Source organism: Aulonocara sp. 'chitande type north' Nkhata Bay, linkage group LG9 (genome assembly GCF_057382095.1).
Source record: "Aulonocara sp. 'chitande type north' Nkhata Bay isolate Kocher_YH1m ecotype deep benthic linkage group LG9, A_spYH_male_GT1.1, whole genome shotgun sequence".
NCBI lineage: Eukaryota > Metazoa > Chordata > Actinopteri > Cichliformes > Cichlidae > Aulonocara > Aulonocara sp. 'chitande type north' Nkhata Bay.
This window is the reverse complement of record NC_141352.1, coordinates 33,169,411-33,183,782: the sequence shown is the minus strand read 5'-3', so window position 1 is coordinate 33,183,782 and position 14,372 is coordinate 33,169,411. Positions and strand designations below refer to the sequence as shown.

Here is a 14,372-nt window from a genome sequence, read left to right as displayed (position 1 = left end):
TGCTTTTTGTACGGTGCCTGAAAAAGAGACTCGTCAAAATAAGCTTATGCGTTGGTTCTATAAGGAAGATCTGTAATCCATTATCTGCCTGCTTTCTTGGATGTTAGACCGTTACTTACAATTAAGCACTCAGATCCATATAAAAGGACATTTTTATATTTATTTTTAAGCCCAGACCTGGTAAATGTAGTGGAATTGTACAGCGCTTTGAGGGCCCCGAAAAGCGCTATATAAATGCAATCCATTATTATTATTATTAAATGTGTTGTTTGAGTGCTGCAGTTTCTTTTGGTGCTCTAAATTTCAGAGTTGTTCAGTATTAGTGCTCTGTTACTTCATGTAAGAAAAAAAAAAGAAATCAAAAGGAGAAGTGTTTCAGAAGGATAACCAGTGCAAAGTGCTTTTGTAAACCACAGGTTTTAGTTCAGTTTTCTGTCATCTGTTCTCATAAATGACACGAAGCAGCAGCCTTTCTTCTCAGTCATGGAGGGCAGAGAGAAGAGAGCGCTGCACTTCTTGATCTTCGGTAAAACAGATTTTCCATAATGTTTAATACTTTTCTTTATCACAGAGACAGTCTGGATAACTTTACAACTTTTCTTAAATTATTTTTAGACTGAATAACTTTATGTCTTGATAACATTCCATGGTTTAATTTTCCCATAGTTGTTTATCTCGTGGTCTCACCTTCACCTTCTGCAGGTCAGTCTGTTCTAACCTGTCATACTTGCATTTTTAATTTAAAGCCATTTTTGCAATATAGTTCATATTGTCTTTTTCCTCATAGGTCAGCTCAGATTAGCTGGAAATGGGTCCACTCGGTGCTCTGGAAGGGTTGAAATCTATAAGTCTTACTATAACTCCTACTCTTACTCTTACCGTTACACCTGGGGAACAGTGTGTGATGATGGCTGGGACTTAAAAGATGCTGAGGTGGTCTGTAGAGAGCTGAACTGTGGGATAGCACTGGAGGCTCTTGGGTCTGCTTACTTTGGTCAAGGTACAGGGACTATCATGCTTGATGATGTGGACTGTTCAGGAAGTGAAACTTCTCTAAATGATTGTCGTCACAGAGGACTTAGGACACACGACTGTAGCCATAGTGAAGACGCTGGTGTGGTCTGTTCAGGTAAGAAAACTGTTTCCAAAGTCTGCGGTGGTGTCACAACTGGGTTTTTTCATGTATTAGTTAAAACTTAGATTCTAGTTTGTTCTCATTCCATCATATTTAGCTTATCTTACTTTTTTAAAAAGCATCATTACAATGTGTGCACTCTAATTTAAAAACCTCCTTTAGCAGCAATAACCTGAAACATTCATAAGATAGAAGCAAGGTCAAAAAAGTTTCTGTCTAACCCCCTCAAGATATTGTGAGAAAAAGGAAATATGAGATGAGAGAATGAAAAGAGCAGTTAAAGTCTGTAAAATTAGTGCCAGTAACTAATCAGAGAAGTTTAAACCATCACCAGCCTGCTCTACACTGTTATAGCTCATGATCAGTTTCAGTGAGTGTTTATCTGATGTTTTTTCTTTATAATTTGACTTAATGGTCATTGATCATATGTCGAAGATGTCCAGGGAGAGAAACCAAGAGGTCGCAGTGTATTGGAGAAGAGAAGGAGGCAGTACATATTATTGTGGTATTCAGGAGAGAGCACACCTGCCTCATTTTTCTGTGTGTATACGAGAGGCTGGAGATAGTGTAACCATAACCAGCAGTGACAGTACTGCACATAACTGCCAGCAGACACTAAATCAGATACAGCATGAAAAAAAAAACAGTAGTCTGGTATTTAGCTGCAGAGATTTGTCATTTGCAGACACAAAACGGTATCAGCTAAGCCATTAGCCAATATCGTAGCCACTAATATTATCTGATCTGAACTCGACTGTGTCCTGTTTTATCTAATACTACATCTTTTTTTTTTTTTTTAGAAACCCCCCCTGAGCCCACCATCTCCTTGTACAGTAATGAGGTCACCTGGGGTCAGGACGTCAGAATCAATTGCTCAGTCTCAGATAAGTTCTCAGGTGGAACTTTTATCCTCCAGAAGACTTCAGGCTCATTCAGTCAGACTAAACCATCCTCTACAAGCTCTGTTACATTCAATCTTCAAAATGTGAACTTTGATCATGATGGACTGTACCAGTGTCAGTACATGAAAATAAGTCGAAGGTTCAGCTCTTCCCCTGTCAGACTCACTGGTAAGAAAAAAAATCCACTTTGCCAAGTTGTTTGTTTCATTCTCTTCTTTCAATAATAGAATCAGTAACCTGGTGAGATAATGCTTTGATATGTTGATATTTTTTCAGTGAGGTTTCCAAAACCTCGTATCTCCATTTGCCCTGTTGGTGAGGTGACCTGGGGTCAGACTGTTGAAATCACATGTTCAGTCTCAACTCAGGTTTTAGGTGGATCGTTCACTCTGAGTCAAATTCAGGGTTCATTCACGAGCAGTATTGGTCAAGTTACTTGAATAAAAGTAATCAGTAATTAATTACTGATTACTTCCCCAAAAAAGTAATCCCGTTACTTTACTGATTACTTATTTTCAAAAGTAATTAATTACTTAGTTACTTTTTAAAAACACGATTTACAACCTGAAGAGGTGATAAAGCGATAGATCTTTCAGCCCAATTCTACTTTTTCTGCATAATCCATCATACAAAATGTAATCAAATGGAAAAGTCTGTTTTTAAAACTTGTTTTACTAGTTTTAATCTTTTAACTTTATGCATCAAGCAAAAATGTAATTATATGCAACATTCACTGACTGGAAGAAATTTGTTTAATATTTAAACCTATTTTCTGCACATTCCAGCACATAAAATATTTTTTCTGTGTTTACACTCACTCTTTCAAATAGATGCAAGTAAAACACAGCAGAAAATAAATAACACCTAATTTCACCTGTCATTCTTCTTATTTTACGGCGCTGTTGTTCAATCGGGGAACGCTCTCTGTTGAGGAGAAAAGCATGAATTTCTTTGTATACGGATTATCCATTGTTTAAATGTCCCGGGCAGTCGAAAAGGAGGCAGAGCTGTTGAGAAATGCTAGGAGCTAACTGAAAGCTAACCGTATCATTCAAATATATTGAATGTTGCAATGTTGGCAAAGAGAGGAAGTGACGTAAGATTTGCGCATGCGGGGTACCGATCGGGTTTCCAGTACGGATCAGGTAGCGACAGTGTCCAAATTCATGGGCTGCATCCTCCTGAGGGCGCATTTGTAGACCGATTATGTCACAGCGATGCGCCGAAGGCTGTCCAAATCCAAATGCAGCCGACAAATGCGTCCTCCTTTTCCCCGAATTTGAAGGATGGGTCGGGTGTGTCCTTCGTGGCCCACCACATCCCAGAATTCATAGCGCAGCCCAGCCAATTCCAGTTTCCAACAATGGCGGCCGCTACTAAGTTTTAAAATTACTCTTATTAATCTTTCTGGGTCACAAAAAGAATATTCACAACATACTTCATACCGTGTACATTATAACATACCATAATAGACCCATTTCTGTAATATACTTACATATCTATATTATTGCTAATATATATTATAATATATCTATATCACTAAAGCACTTCTGGATGGATGCAAACTGCATTTCGTTGCCTTGTACCTGTGCATGTGCAATGACAATAAAGTTTAATTCTATTCTAATTCTATTCTAAAATAAACTTTTAACATATTTTCAGGCGAGAATGTAGCTGTGTAAACTTCAAATATCTGCTCAGTTTATCAAGATATCGCATATTTGCAAAAGTGCTTCAACATTTTCGGAGACGTCTCTTACCCACCAGCTCGATAGCTAGCCGGGAACTCGAGGGTCACTGAAGCCGCTGAGAATGGCACAACTCCCAGCACATCATTTTCAGATCACCGCGGTCTTTCACTACTCAGGTTAAACGTAATATATAAGTCACTTAGACAACCTAAAAATGTTCTTGTTTGGCTTTTTTCAGTGTTTTGTTTGTTCGTGAGTAAATCTGTTTGGCTGAGATTAAAGTTATTAGATTAAATTAGATAAAATAAAACTTTATTAATCCCTCGGGTGCGTTCCTCCTTGGTTTTCACACAGCTGAATAAACATCAAACAGAAAACTGATTAAACAGAAGTGTGAGATGGTCGAGAATTTACTCCAGTGTCCTGTTATATTTTAGATAACAAGGAGCAGACGGCCGAGTTTATTAAACTCCACCGAGACACCGAGGCTAGACCGTCCAATTCCACGGCTGTTTACTTCCGGCCTACCCGACCTCCTGAGGACCCGGCCCACGTAGTCCGCGAAGGCCGGGTCCTCAGGAGGATGCAGCCCATGAATTTGGACACGACCATGGTTTTAGTAACGCAGTAATGCAGCGTTCCTATGGGAAAGTAACGGTAATCTAATTACCGTTTTTGCAATAGTAATCCCTTACTTTACCCGTTACTTAAAAAAAGTAATCGGATTAAACCTCCAACACAAACTCTGCTACCTTTAATATTCCTAATGTGGATTTTGATAACGAGGGATTGTAGCAGTGTCAGTATAAGAAAAGAGGCTCATGTCGTGAATTCAGTTCCCCATTAAGTGATTTGGTCAGACTCTCTGTTGCTGGTTAAAAATAACACAAGTATGGAGTAACTCTTGGAACAAAGCCGATACGAATAACAGTGACGTAAAATAAGAGATTACTGCATTTTCATTTTTATCATTGGTCCTTTGATTTTTTTTAAAAAAAAACTGGAACAAAGTTACTGAAAGAGTTTTTCAATCGTAGCTTTAAACTTAGTTAATTGTTGTATATAAAAACAATGTATTAAAGACAAAAATGTTTACTTTATAGTTTTTAGTCACTTTATTTATCTGATATTTTTACTGCTTTCTTTATTTTTGGCCATTATCAAAAATGCTCTCAAAGCCCACTGTAGCAAGGAGCAATCGGACAGTATTAGAGGTTAGTTATTGGAGACTGTGGAGCGTTTAGCAATGAAAGAATCAAATTTAGAGTTTGCAAAGACCTAAAAGAGTGAATATTCATTCATTAAATCATAAGAAGCATAACAAAAAATGTTAATGCTGGTCCATAACTGCTAAATGTGTAAACAAGAAACTAAGTGTTGTGTTTGATTCTGCTTCCTTCTTAATCCTGGTACCTTTTATTCCCCAGTGAGACTGCAGACACCCAGCATCTCCCTGACCTCTCCTGGTGCAGGTCTGGTCTGGGGTCCTGAAGGTGCAGAGATCACCAGGGGTTACAGTTTTGTCTTCACCTGCTCCATTAACTCCAGTTTTTCCAGTGGACGTTTCATCCTCATCTTCTCTGACTCCAACATCCCAGACAGCAAGCCAGCAGTCAACAACGCAGCCTCCTTTAGTTTCCCTGTAGCTGAGTATGAACACCAAGGCAACTACAGCTGTGTGTATGAAGTCACAGTGTCCACACGGACATTGAGTTCTACTGCAACAGCACCCATTACTGTCATCATTAAATGTAAGTATACTATTGAATTTATGTATTAAAAATTAGAACAACATATTGTGCACACTGGCCACTCTATTCCCTATTTTTCCCTTATGGATTTTCTCTGTTTGAAAGTTTACCAAACAAACAATACCAAAAAAAAAAAAAAAATCGGGTCTTTTAATTTCAGTTATTTTTGATTTATTTCAAAAGCTTAGTTTTTTTTATTTTTAATAGTGGGAGACAGAATTAAATATTAGACATGGGCATGAACATTGTAAACTTGAGCTCTTTTAATTCCCGAAAAAAGTCTTTAAACTGCATTTCAATTTAAATCACAGAAAAAAAAAAGTCTCTGGACAAAATTGGGCAGACCTAAAAATAAAGTGCTTCAAGTACATTTTCAAAATGGTATTGGTTATTTGACCAGCTTCACCTTTAAACTCAGAGGAACCTTAGCCAAAATTATTTTGTACATTAGGCTAAAATAGTGTGATCATCAAACATTTTAGTGCAAAAATAACAAATCCTCTGGACTCACAGTACCGCCATGCTCATTTACTGTCCATCTCTTTCAGCCAGTTACTTAGACAAACTAGCCTGTTCACATTTTCAGAGCTCAAGGCAGCTCTCTTTTACTTTCCAAGAAGCTCAGTCAAAAACCTGTAGTATACAATTCAAAAAAGTAATAATTAATCTACACAATAACTGTCAACTATAGAGCTTTTTGAAGAAACAATAACAATAAGTAAAAAGAAAAGTTTTGTTTGCCTGCATTACATTGCAATTAGATGGTACAGCTCTTATCAAGGCTTCTGTCAGGTAGTCTTTTGAAATGAAATTTTCATTTTTCACATCAAGTTTTATTATTTAGTTAGTTTAAGTGAACTATAACAACTTTAGGGGAAATGAGAGGGTAAAGAGATAGTCTAGTATTTCTTTAAGTTGCTTGAAGACGTTTCACCTCTCATCCGAGAAGCTTCTTCAGTTCTAAGGTCAAATGGTGGAGAGTCCCAGATATAAACCTAGTGGGAGTGACCCCCCACAGAGGGACAAAAGGACCCCCTGATGATCCTCTAATCACCTGAGCCAAGGTGTGAAACTGGGCGTGGGTCCCAATCAGCCAGAGTTTCGGGTGTGTTCATTGTGAAACCTGGCCCCACCTTATCATGCGAATTCCTGAGGTCAGATGGCCCAGGATGTGAGTGGGCGTTAAGGCGTCTGGGGAGGGATCTCAAAACTGGATTATAGATGGCAGACAGTTGGTGTCGTAAACCCCCGCCTCTGTTCAAAGATGGTCGCTCACAGTGGACATAGATGGCTTCTTTCACTCCTCTTTCAAACCATCTGTCCTCTCTGTCCAAAATGTGAACGTTGGCATCCTCGAAAGAGTGTCCTTTATCCTTAAGATGCAGATGGACTGCTGAGTCTTGTCCTGTGGAGGTGGCTCTTCTATGTTGTGCCATTCGTTTGTGAAGTGGCTGTTTGGTCTCTCCGATGTAGAGGTCTGGGCATTCCTCACTGCACTGAACCGCATACACCACATTGTTAAGTTTGTGTTTTGGAGTTTTGTCTTTCGAGTGAGCCAGTTTTTGTCTGAGTGTGTTGCTGGGTCTGAAATGCACCGGAATGTCATGCTTGGAGAAAACTCTCCTGAGTTTTTCTGATACACCGGCTACATAGGGGATGACAATGTTGTTGCGTCTGTCCTCGATCGCTGGTGTCTGGTCTTCTTTTCTGTGCCTCTTTGCTGACTTTAAGAAAGCCTAATGAGCTGCTGGAATTACTAAAGAGGCTCAGTGTTTTGTAACTGAAAATTGTGAACAGGAGTATTTTTGCAGCTGGCCTTATGGCATATCACTTTAACAACCTGCTCAACCAAATGGTCGAGCACATTTATATTTCAATAAGAAGAGTGCCTAACTTCACTCCAACTAACTGAGCCATCTCTACTACTTAGTTAAGGTATGCAGTGCTGAAATAATCCACCAGATGTCACTGTGAATGTAAATGGTTGATTCTTCTTATCCCTCTCCCAACCAGGAAGTGAGAAACCAAAAAACCACCTAACATATTTTGAGTGTTTTTGATTAAACTAAGGTAGGAAGGTATAATGTTTTGGATATGTGATAGTGTTAGAGGACTTACTGAACAGATTTATGTGACTTGATAACATTAAAAAAATTCTTAATGTGTAATCGTTTTTTGTGCTCAAAATTTGTCACTTTATGGTGCTAATGCTAACATTAACCTAAATGTTATTAAATGTATTATTTGCCATAAAATAAACACATCTGGACCCATTTTGTTTATCCACTGCTGTTGATAAATCACATTAAGTGTTAGCATAGCAAGAATATGCTGAAAGAATTTCCACAGTAAGTAATTTTTGTAACTTTCTGAGTTAATATGGAAAACTCAGAAAGTTACAAAATTAAAAAGAATAATATGGTAAAAATCAAGAGTAACATGTGAAAATTACAAATATCACAACTAATTACCTTTTAACTAAATTACACTAGCTGGTAAATTAATATTACTAAGTTGTCAAAATTATAATTGTATACTTTACAAGTACTAGATGGGCGCTGAACAATTGAATGGCTCATAACCACATGCTCCAGTGGTGGATTCGTGAGTGGTGTCTCCTGATACCATCCACTTTCAAGCACAGTGTGTTTGAGGTCATGGTCTCACATGAAGCCACAAGGGCTGCCACTCTCCGCCAATATATTGCCAACAAACTCTTTGAGTGGGGTTTTAAATTGTTCTGCCAAGTTCATCTGGATTATCGATAACTTGGTGCCGTAAGGCAGATCCACATTCTTCAATGCTTCCCTCAGTGTAGAGGAACAGAAGCTACCTCTAGAAGCCAAAGTTGTAAAAAACATTGTGCAAACCCATAAAAGAACCACAGCTCTTCACAAGTTTCAGCTTGGTCCAGAAGTTGCACTCCTCCTTGGGTGTCAGGTGCACTGGTACTCTATGACCAAACTGCACTGGGTGGAGCTCCCCTGATGGCAGGCAAAGACCTAATGAAGAAGGGCCATGGAGGTCTGAAGAAGGTCTGATTGCAGTAAAAAGGTTTGACAACAAATATGTCAGCCTTCTAAGCAATGCCTGTGGGTTCATGCGTCTTTCATCTGTTATAGGATGTAGCAAAGAGTCCAACGCAAAGATCACCATTTCATGCTCATCACTCATCCCTGCAAATAAGTAGCATATGGACAGAATTGACTTTTTTCAACTGTATTTTCTACTGTACTTGTATTAACATTACATTTCATAGGTAAACCATTAAGTGACATCTCAACTATTTGGTAGAGATCAATATTTTAAAATGGCCTGTATTTATATAGCGCTTTACTAGTCCCTAAGGACCCCAAAGCGCTTTGCATATCCAGTCATCCACCCATTCACACACACATTCACACACTGGTGATGGCAGTTTTTAAAAACTATAGGGTCTTAAAAAAATATTGATTGTGGCTATTACTGACCCAAGTCAATAAGAAATGCAAACCAGTGGTCCTCCTTGGGCTCTTGCACTCTGGGGCCTCTGGAAGTCTGGGGCCTGGATCTCCTCCATGCCTGCTTCATGCCCTGGGGGACGAGGCTATGGCTCCCCACACCCTCTAGCAGATCATTACACGGAGAAACCTTTTGAATACAAGCGCACTGATCCACACAGGTGTGCACACAGGTGTACACACGGGTGTTAACTGTTCATAGACACAAACCACATCTTCCTTGGCTGATACCTCAAAGCACATTGTGCGCTGTCGGTCCTGCGTGCTGCACTACAACAATCATTATTTAGTATTTACTGTTATTTACACTTAGCTGGATTAATGAGATGGTGTTGTGTTTACTATGCTGCTTTCTTTTTTGCTTGTTTTCTCTTATTTTTTCTGTTTTCTCTTTCTCCTTTTCCTATCCCCCAGCCATGTCTGTCCCATCTGTAACAACTGAAAATAAAAATAAAATAAAATAAATGACAATAACAACAAAAGTTGATCAATTGGACCAATATGGCAAAGCCGTGATGATCCACTTGGTAAAGTAAATCCGTTGGGTATCTTTGTTGGCCTTCAGACAAACAAAACCAAACCGGACAGGCAAAAACCAAACAAACAAAAAAGAAAGAAATGCAAACAAAAAAAATTTCCATTGCTTTTTTTTCTTGGTGGGTTAGCTAAAGGGATATGTAGTTGTAAGAGTTTCACTTTCAGGAGCAGAAGATTTAAATGAATTGAAAATTGAAAAGTCTGCATCACACAATTTTTGCAAATTGCACAAACGCTGAAGCTCAAGTCAGATCATCCTGTCATTGCAGCATCGCAGTTCCTGGGCGGCCTTTCCTCATAACAGCCATCCCTCAAGCTTCTCTTCATTTAAAGCAATGCATTATCAGAGATTGTAACATCTAGTCCTTTTACTGAATTGGAAAAATAGATAAAACAAAGATTATAACATTAGAAGACAAGATAGAAGGATCAGAACAGGAACGTAAACAGGGGTTAATAAACTAAAGCATTACCTAAAATGGGGAACTTAAGGCACAGATAACAAGAAATTCATAAGCACAAGGAAAGTAAACATAATACAATAAATAGCAGGTAGTGGAGCTTGAATGTAAACCGTTACCCTAATCCTGTATCAGGCTTAGGTAGATAAAGCATACATACATACATCAATAAGAACGATTCAAAGATAATCAAAAATAAAAAAGGAGAGAAAACCAAAACATCCCCAAAACCCTGAGTCAAAGATGCAGGGACAACAATAACTCATGCAGAACCACTTTCTATCTTGCATATTTGACAAAAACCTTTTCTCTCTTAGTTCCTTGGATGCGGCTGGTCTTGTCTGCAGTTACTGTGGTCCTGTTGCTCCTGCTGGTCTTGTTGGTGGTCTTCCTGGTGCTCAGGAGAAGGAGGCAAACACAGCTGGGCTACGTCCACAACAGAAGTCTGTGCTCACCAGAACAAACAATATATTACATGAAAAAACAACAGCTTTGTTTTGAATATGATGTCCACATGACAGAAATCTGCTCTGTTGTCTTTCAGTGACTCTAACAATCTGTGATGAAGATGATGACGTCAGTGACAAAAGATATGGATTCTGAGAGACTGAACACCAAAGAAATCACACTGAACAAACAGGAGGAGCAGAGAAAGAGAGAAGAAAAGCAGATGAAGATCAAAGCAGTAGTGATGAAAATGATCATGTATTTGTAACTCGGTCATTTGATGAACAAACTGTGGACCTTTGTAGAGAACAAGAAGATATTTATCAAAATTATTCTGCTTGCAGCCCTTTTGAGCAAGTAACAAGTGACAACAACATTCTTCAAATCTCCTAATAAAGATTGCTCTCCCAAACTGAGTGATGGCACACCCCTTTTTTTCAGGCCAAGTCATCCTGAGTTAGAAAGACTTCGGTTTGGCAACTAGAAAAACAAACAAACAAACCACAGTGGCACTCACTGTGGTTCGCTGGACTCCAGACTGTGAGATCTCAATTACTTTATTTTTCATTTGTTCCTGAATTTCCTTGGATCACGGAATGAAGTTTGCTCCGCTTTGTCAGGCAGGTCCTATTTAAGTGATTTCTTGATTGAGAGCAGATGTGGCAGTAATCAGTCCTGGGTGTGGCTAAAGAAACTGAACCCTGCTAGTGATAAATACATTAAGTGTCATCTAACAATGCTCCAAAGTCACATGTCAGGAGTGTTTCACGTGTTCCCTCTTCAAGCGCTCCAGAGAGGTCACAAGCATTCTCGCTTTTTAGATTACATAACTGAGTGGGTTTGTAATTGTAACACAAAAAGTCAATATGAACAAAAGGACGAGCCATCCATCCAATCACGGGCAACTCTGCTGAGAAGATGATGTCTAACGATATTATATATGTATTACTCTTAGACTGATCTAATAAGTATTTTTTTTAACTATTTTCCTACCTGACAAATTTCTAATATTTCCAAACTAATTTTGAAAAAGTTCCAATACTTTGTGAAATGTGATGAAAATTGATAGACTGTCCCAGTAATAGTGAGTTACACTCAACAAAAATATAAACGCAACACCTTTGTTACTGCTCCCATTCCCCATGGGATGGACGTAGAGACCTAAAATTCATTCCAGATACACAATATAACCATCCCTCCCAAACAGTGGTCACAAATCAGTCCAAATGTGTGGTAGTGGGCACATCTGCTATATTGAGATAATCCATCCCACCTCACAGGTGTGCCACATCAGGATGCTGATCTGACATCATGAGTAGTGCACAGGTGTACCTCAGACTGCCCACAACAAAAGGCCACCCTGGAATGTGCAGTTTTGTCTCACAGCAAAATGCCACAGATGCCACAAGCAATGAGGGAGCGTGCAATTGGCATGCTGACAGCAGGAATGTCAACCAGATCTGTCGCCCGTGCATTGAATGTTCATTTCTCAACCATAAGCCGTCTCCACAGGCGTTTCAGAGAATATGGCAGCACATCCAACCGGCCTCACAACCGCAGACCTCGTGTAACCACACCAGCCCAGGACCTCCACATCCAGCAGGTTCACCTCCAAGATCGTCTGAGACCAGCCACCCAGACAGCTGCTGGAACAATTGGTTTGCACAACCAAACAATTTCTGCAAGAACTGTCAGAAACCGTCTCAGGGACGCTCAACTGCATGCCCGTCGTCCTCATCGGGGTCTTGACCTGACTCCAGCTCGTCGCCGTAACAGACTTGTGTGGGCAAATGCTCACATTCGATGGCGTCTGGCACGTTGGAGAGGTGTGCGCTTCACGGATGAATCATGGTTCACATTGTTCAGGGCAGATGGCAGCTGAGAATGTCCCAGTTCTTGCATGGCCAGCATACTCACCGGACATGTCACCCATTGAGCATGTTCGGGATGTGCTTGACCGGCGTATACGACAGCGTGTACCAGTTCCCACGAATATCCAACAACCTCGCACAGCCATTGAAGTGGAGTGGACCAACATTCCACAGGCCACAATTGACAATCTGATAGACTCCATGCGACGATGTGTTGCACTGCATGAGGCAAATGGTGGTCACACCAGATACTGACCGGTTCTGGGTCCCCAGACCCCCAATAGTGCAAAAAACTGCACATTCCAGGGTGGCCTTTTGTTGTGGGCAGTCTGAGGTACACCTGTGCACTACTCATGATGTCAGATCAGCATCCTGATGTGGCACACCTGTGAGGTGGGATGGATTATCTCAATATGGCAGATGTGCCCACTACCACACATTTGGACTGATTTGTGACCACTGTTTGGGAGGGATGGTTATATTGTGTATCTGGAATGAATTTTAGGTCTCTACGTCCATCCCATGGGGAATGGGAGCAGTAACAAAGGTGTTGCATTTATATTTTTGTTGAGTGTAATAAAAAAAAGAGAGTTTGTTCTGTTTACAGTATTAACAAAACCTTTTTTAAATTTTGCATTCCTAAACAATGAAAGTTAATGTGCAATGACAGCTGTCTAACGAGAGCAGGGATGTCGAACTCGATTGCCGGTGTGCTGCAGGTTTTAAAGGTCAGGTCAACACGCCTGAATCATTCAATTAGTTCATTACCAGACCTCTGGAGAACTTCAAGACATGTTGAGGAGGTCATTTAGTCATTTAAATCAGCTGTGTTGGATCAAGGACACCGGCCCTCGAGGACTGCAGTTCGACACCTGTGAACTAGAGCATGGGTCTCAAACTCCAGTCCTCAAGGGCCGCTGTCCTGAAACCTTTCCATGTGTCCCTGCTGCAACACACCTGCATAAAATCTGTAGGTCATTACTGGATGCCGAGGTGGCAACCCCTAACCCTACTCAACTAAATTTAAATAAAAGTGTAAGTTTAAAAAAAAAAAAAAAGAAGTACTTCTAAATCTACTTTTATTGCACGTTCATTCCCTCATGAGCTGCTGTGACATTATTCAAATGGCTGAAATGCCACCTCAGCATGCAGCGAGGTTCTATAGAGTCTTACTAATGACATACTAATTGTATTCAGGGGTGTTGCAAGAGGGACACATGGAAACGTTTCAGGACACTGGCCCTCGAGGCTTGGAGATTAACTCCTGTGAACTGGAGTAAAGTAAGACAAAAACGTTATTGGGCTGTGTAACATGGAAATGAATATAATGGAGTGATTCAAGTCAGTCCAATGGTCTCCTCCCATACACAAAGACAGAGACAAGAAAACAGTGAAAGACAGCGAGAAATTGAACACAGAGGGAACTAACTAACACAACTTTACAAGTCATCAGTGACTGAAACCAACAAAAAAAAATGAAGACTCAGTATTTCAAGGAATACAAAAGAGAACAAACTCAACAAAACAAAACAAAAAAACAATTAAAGAAGAAAATAAAGACATCTAAACCTCAAAAAACACAAGGTACTTAACTAAGGTTACAACTCTTACAAATAGTAAACTATTTGTAAGGCTAACTAAAGAAAAACAAAGAACCCAAACCAAGAGACAGCCTGTAATACTAAACCCAAAAGACAGACTAAACATATACAGAGGACACAGGGGAGTCATATTAAACAACAAACAAAGAGGAATATGGACAATACAGTCACAGTTAATGGAAGCTGACTGTGTGGAGTGAGTAGGACCCAAGGGCAGACATGCGAGAACAAAACTTAATGTTAACAGAAAGCGAGACGTTTATTAAAGGCAGGTTTTAACAGCCCAAAACAAAAGCGTGAAATCAATTCAAAGCTAAACAATAATCTAAAATCGGGAAAACAAGAAGGAAAACATGAAATACCCTAAACATGACAACTGGGCATGCATACATGAAGACCTGGAAACATGTCATGACGTAGCAGACGCTTGGACATGAAATGAATGAAAACACAGAGGATAAATACACACAGGAGGT

The 14,372-nt window shown here is 39.7% G+C and overlaps 1 protein-coding gene across 1 annotated transcript; it reads left to right on the top strand.

The window, feature by feature from the left end:
• Positions 1-477: 477 nt before the first annotated feature.
• Positions 478-10,827, top strand: LOC147322573 (uncharacterized). The gene is made up of 7 exons (XM_086307037.1): positions 478-526; positions 667-702; positions 788-1,129; positions 1,936-2,205; positions 5,156-5,479; positions 10,295-10,420; positions 10,522-10,827. The coding sequence occupies exons 1-7, from the start codon at positions 484-486 to the stop codon at positions 10,578-10,580; spliced, it is 1,200 nt and encodes a 399-aa protein (XP_086163163.1). The 5' UTR covers positions 478-483; the 3' UTR covers positions 10,581-10,827.
• Positions 10,828-14,372: the final 3,545 nt, after the last annotated feature.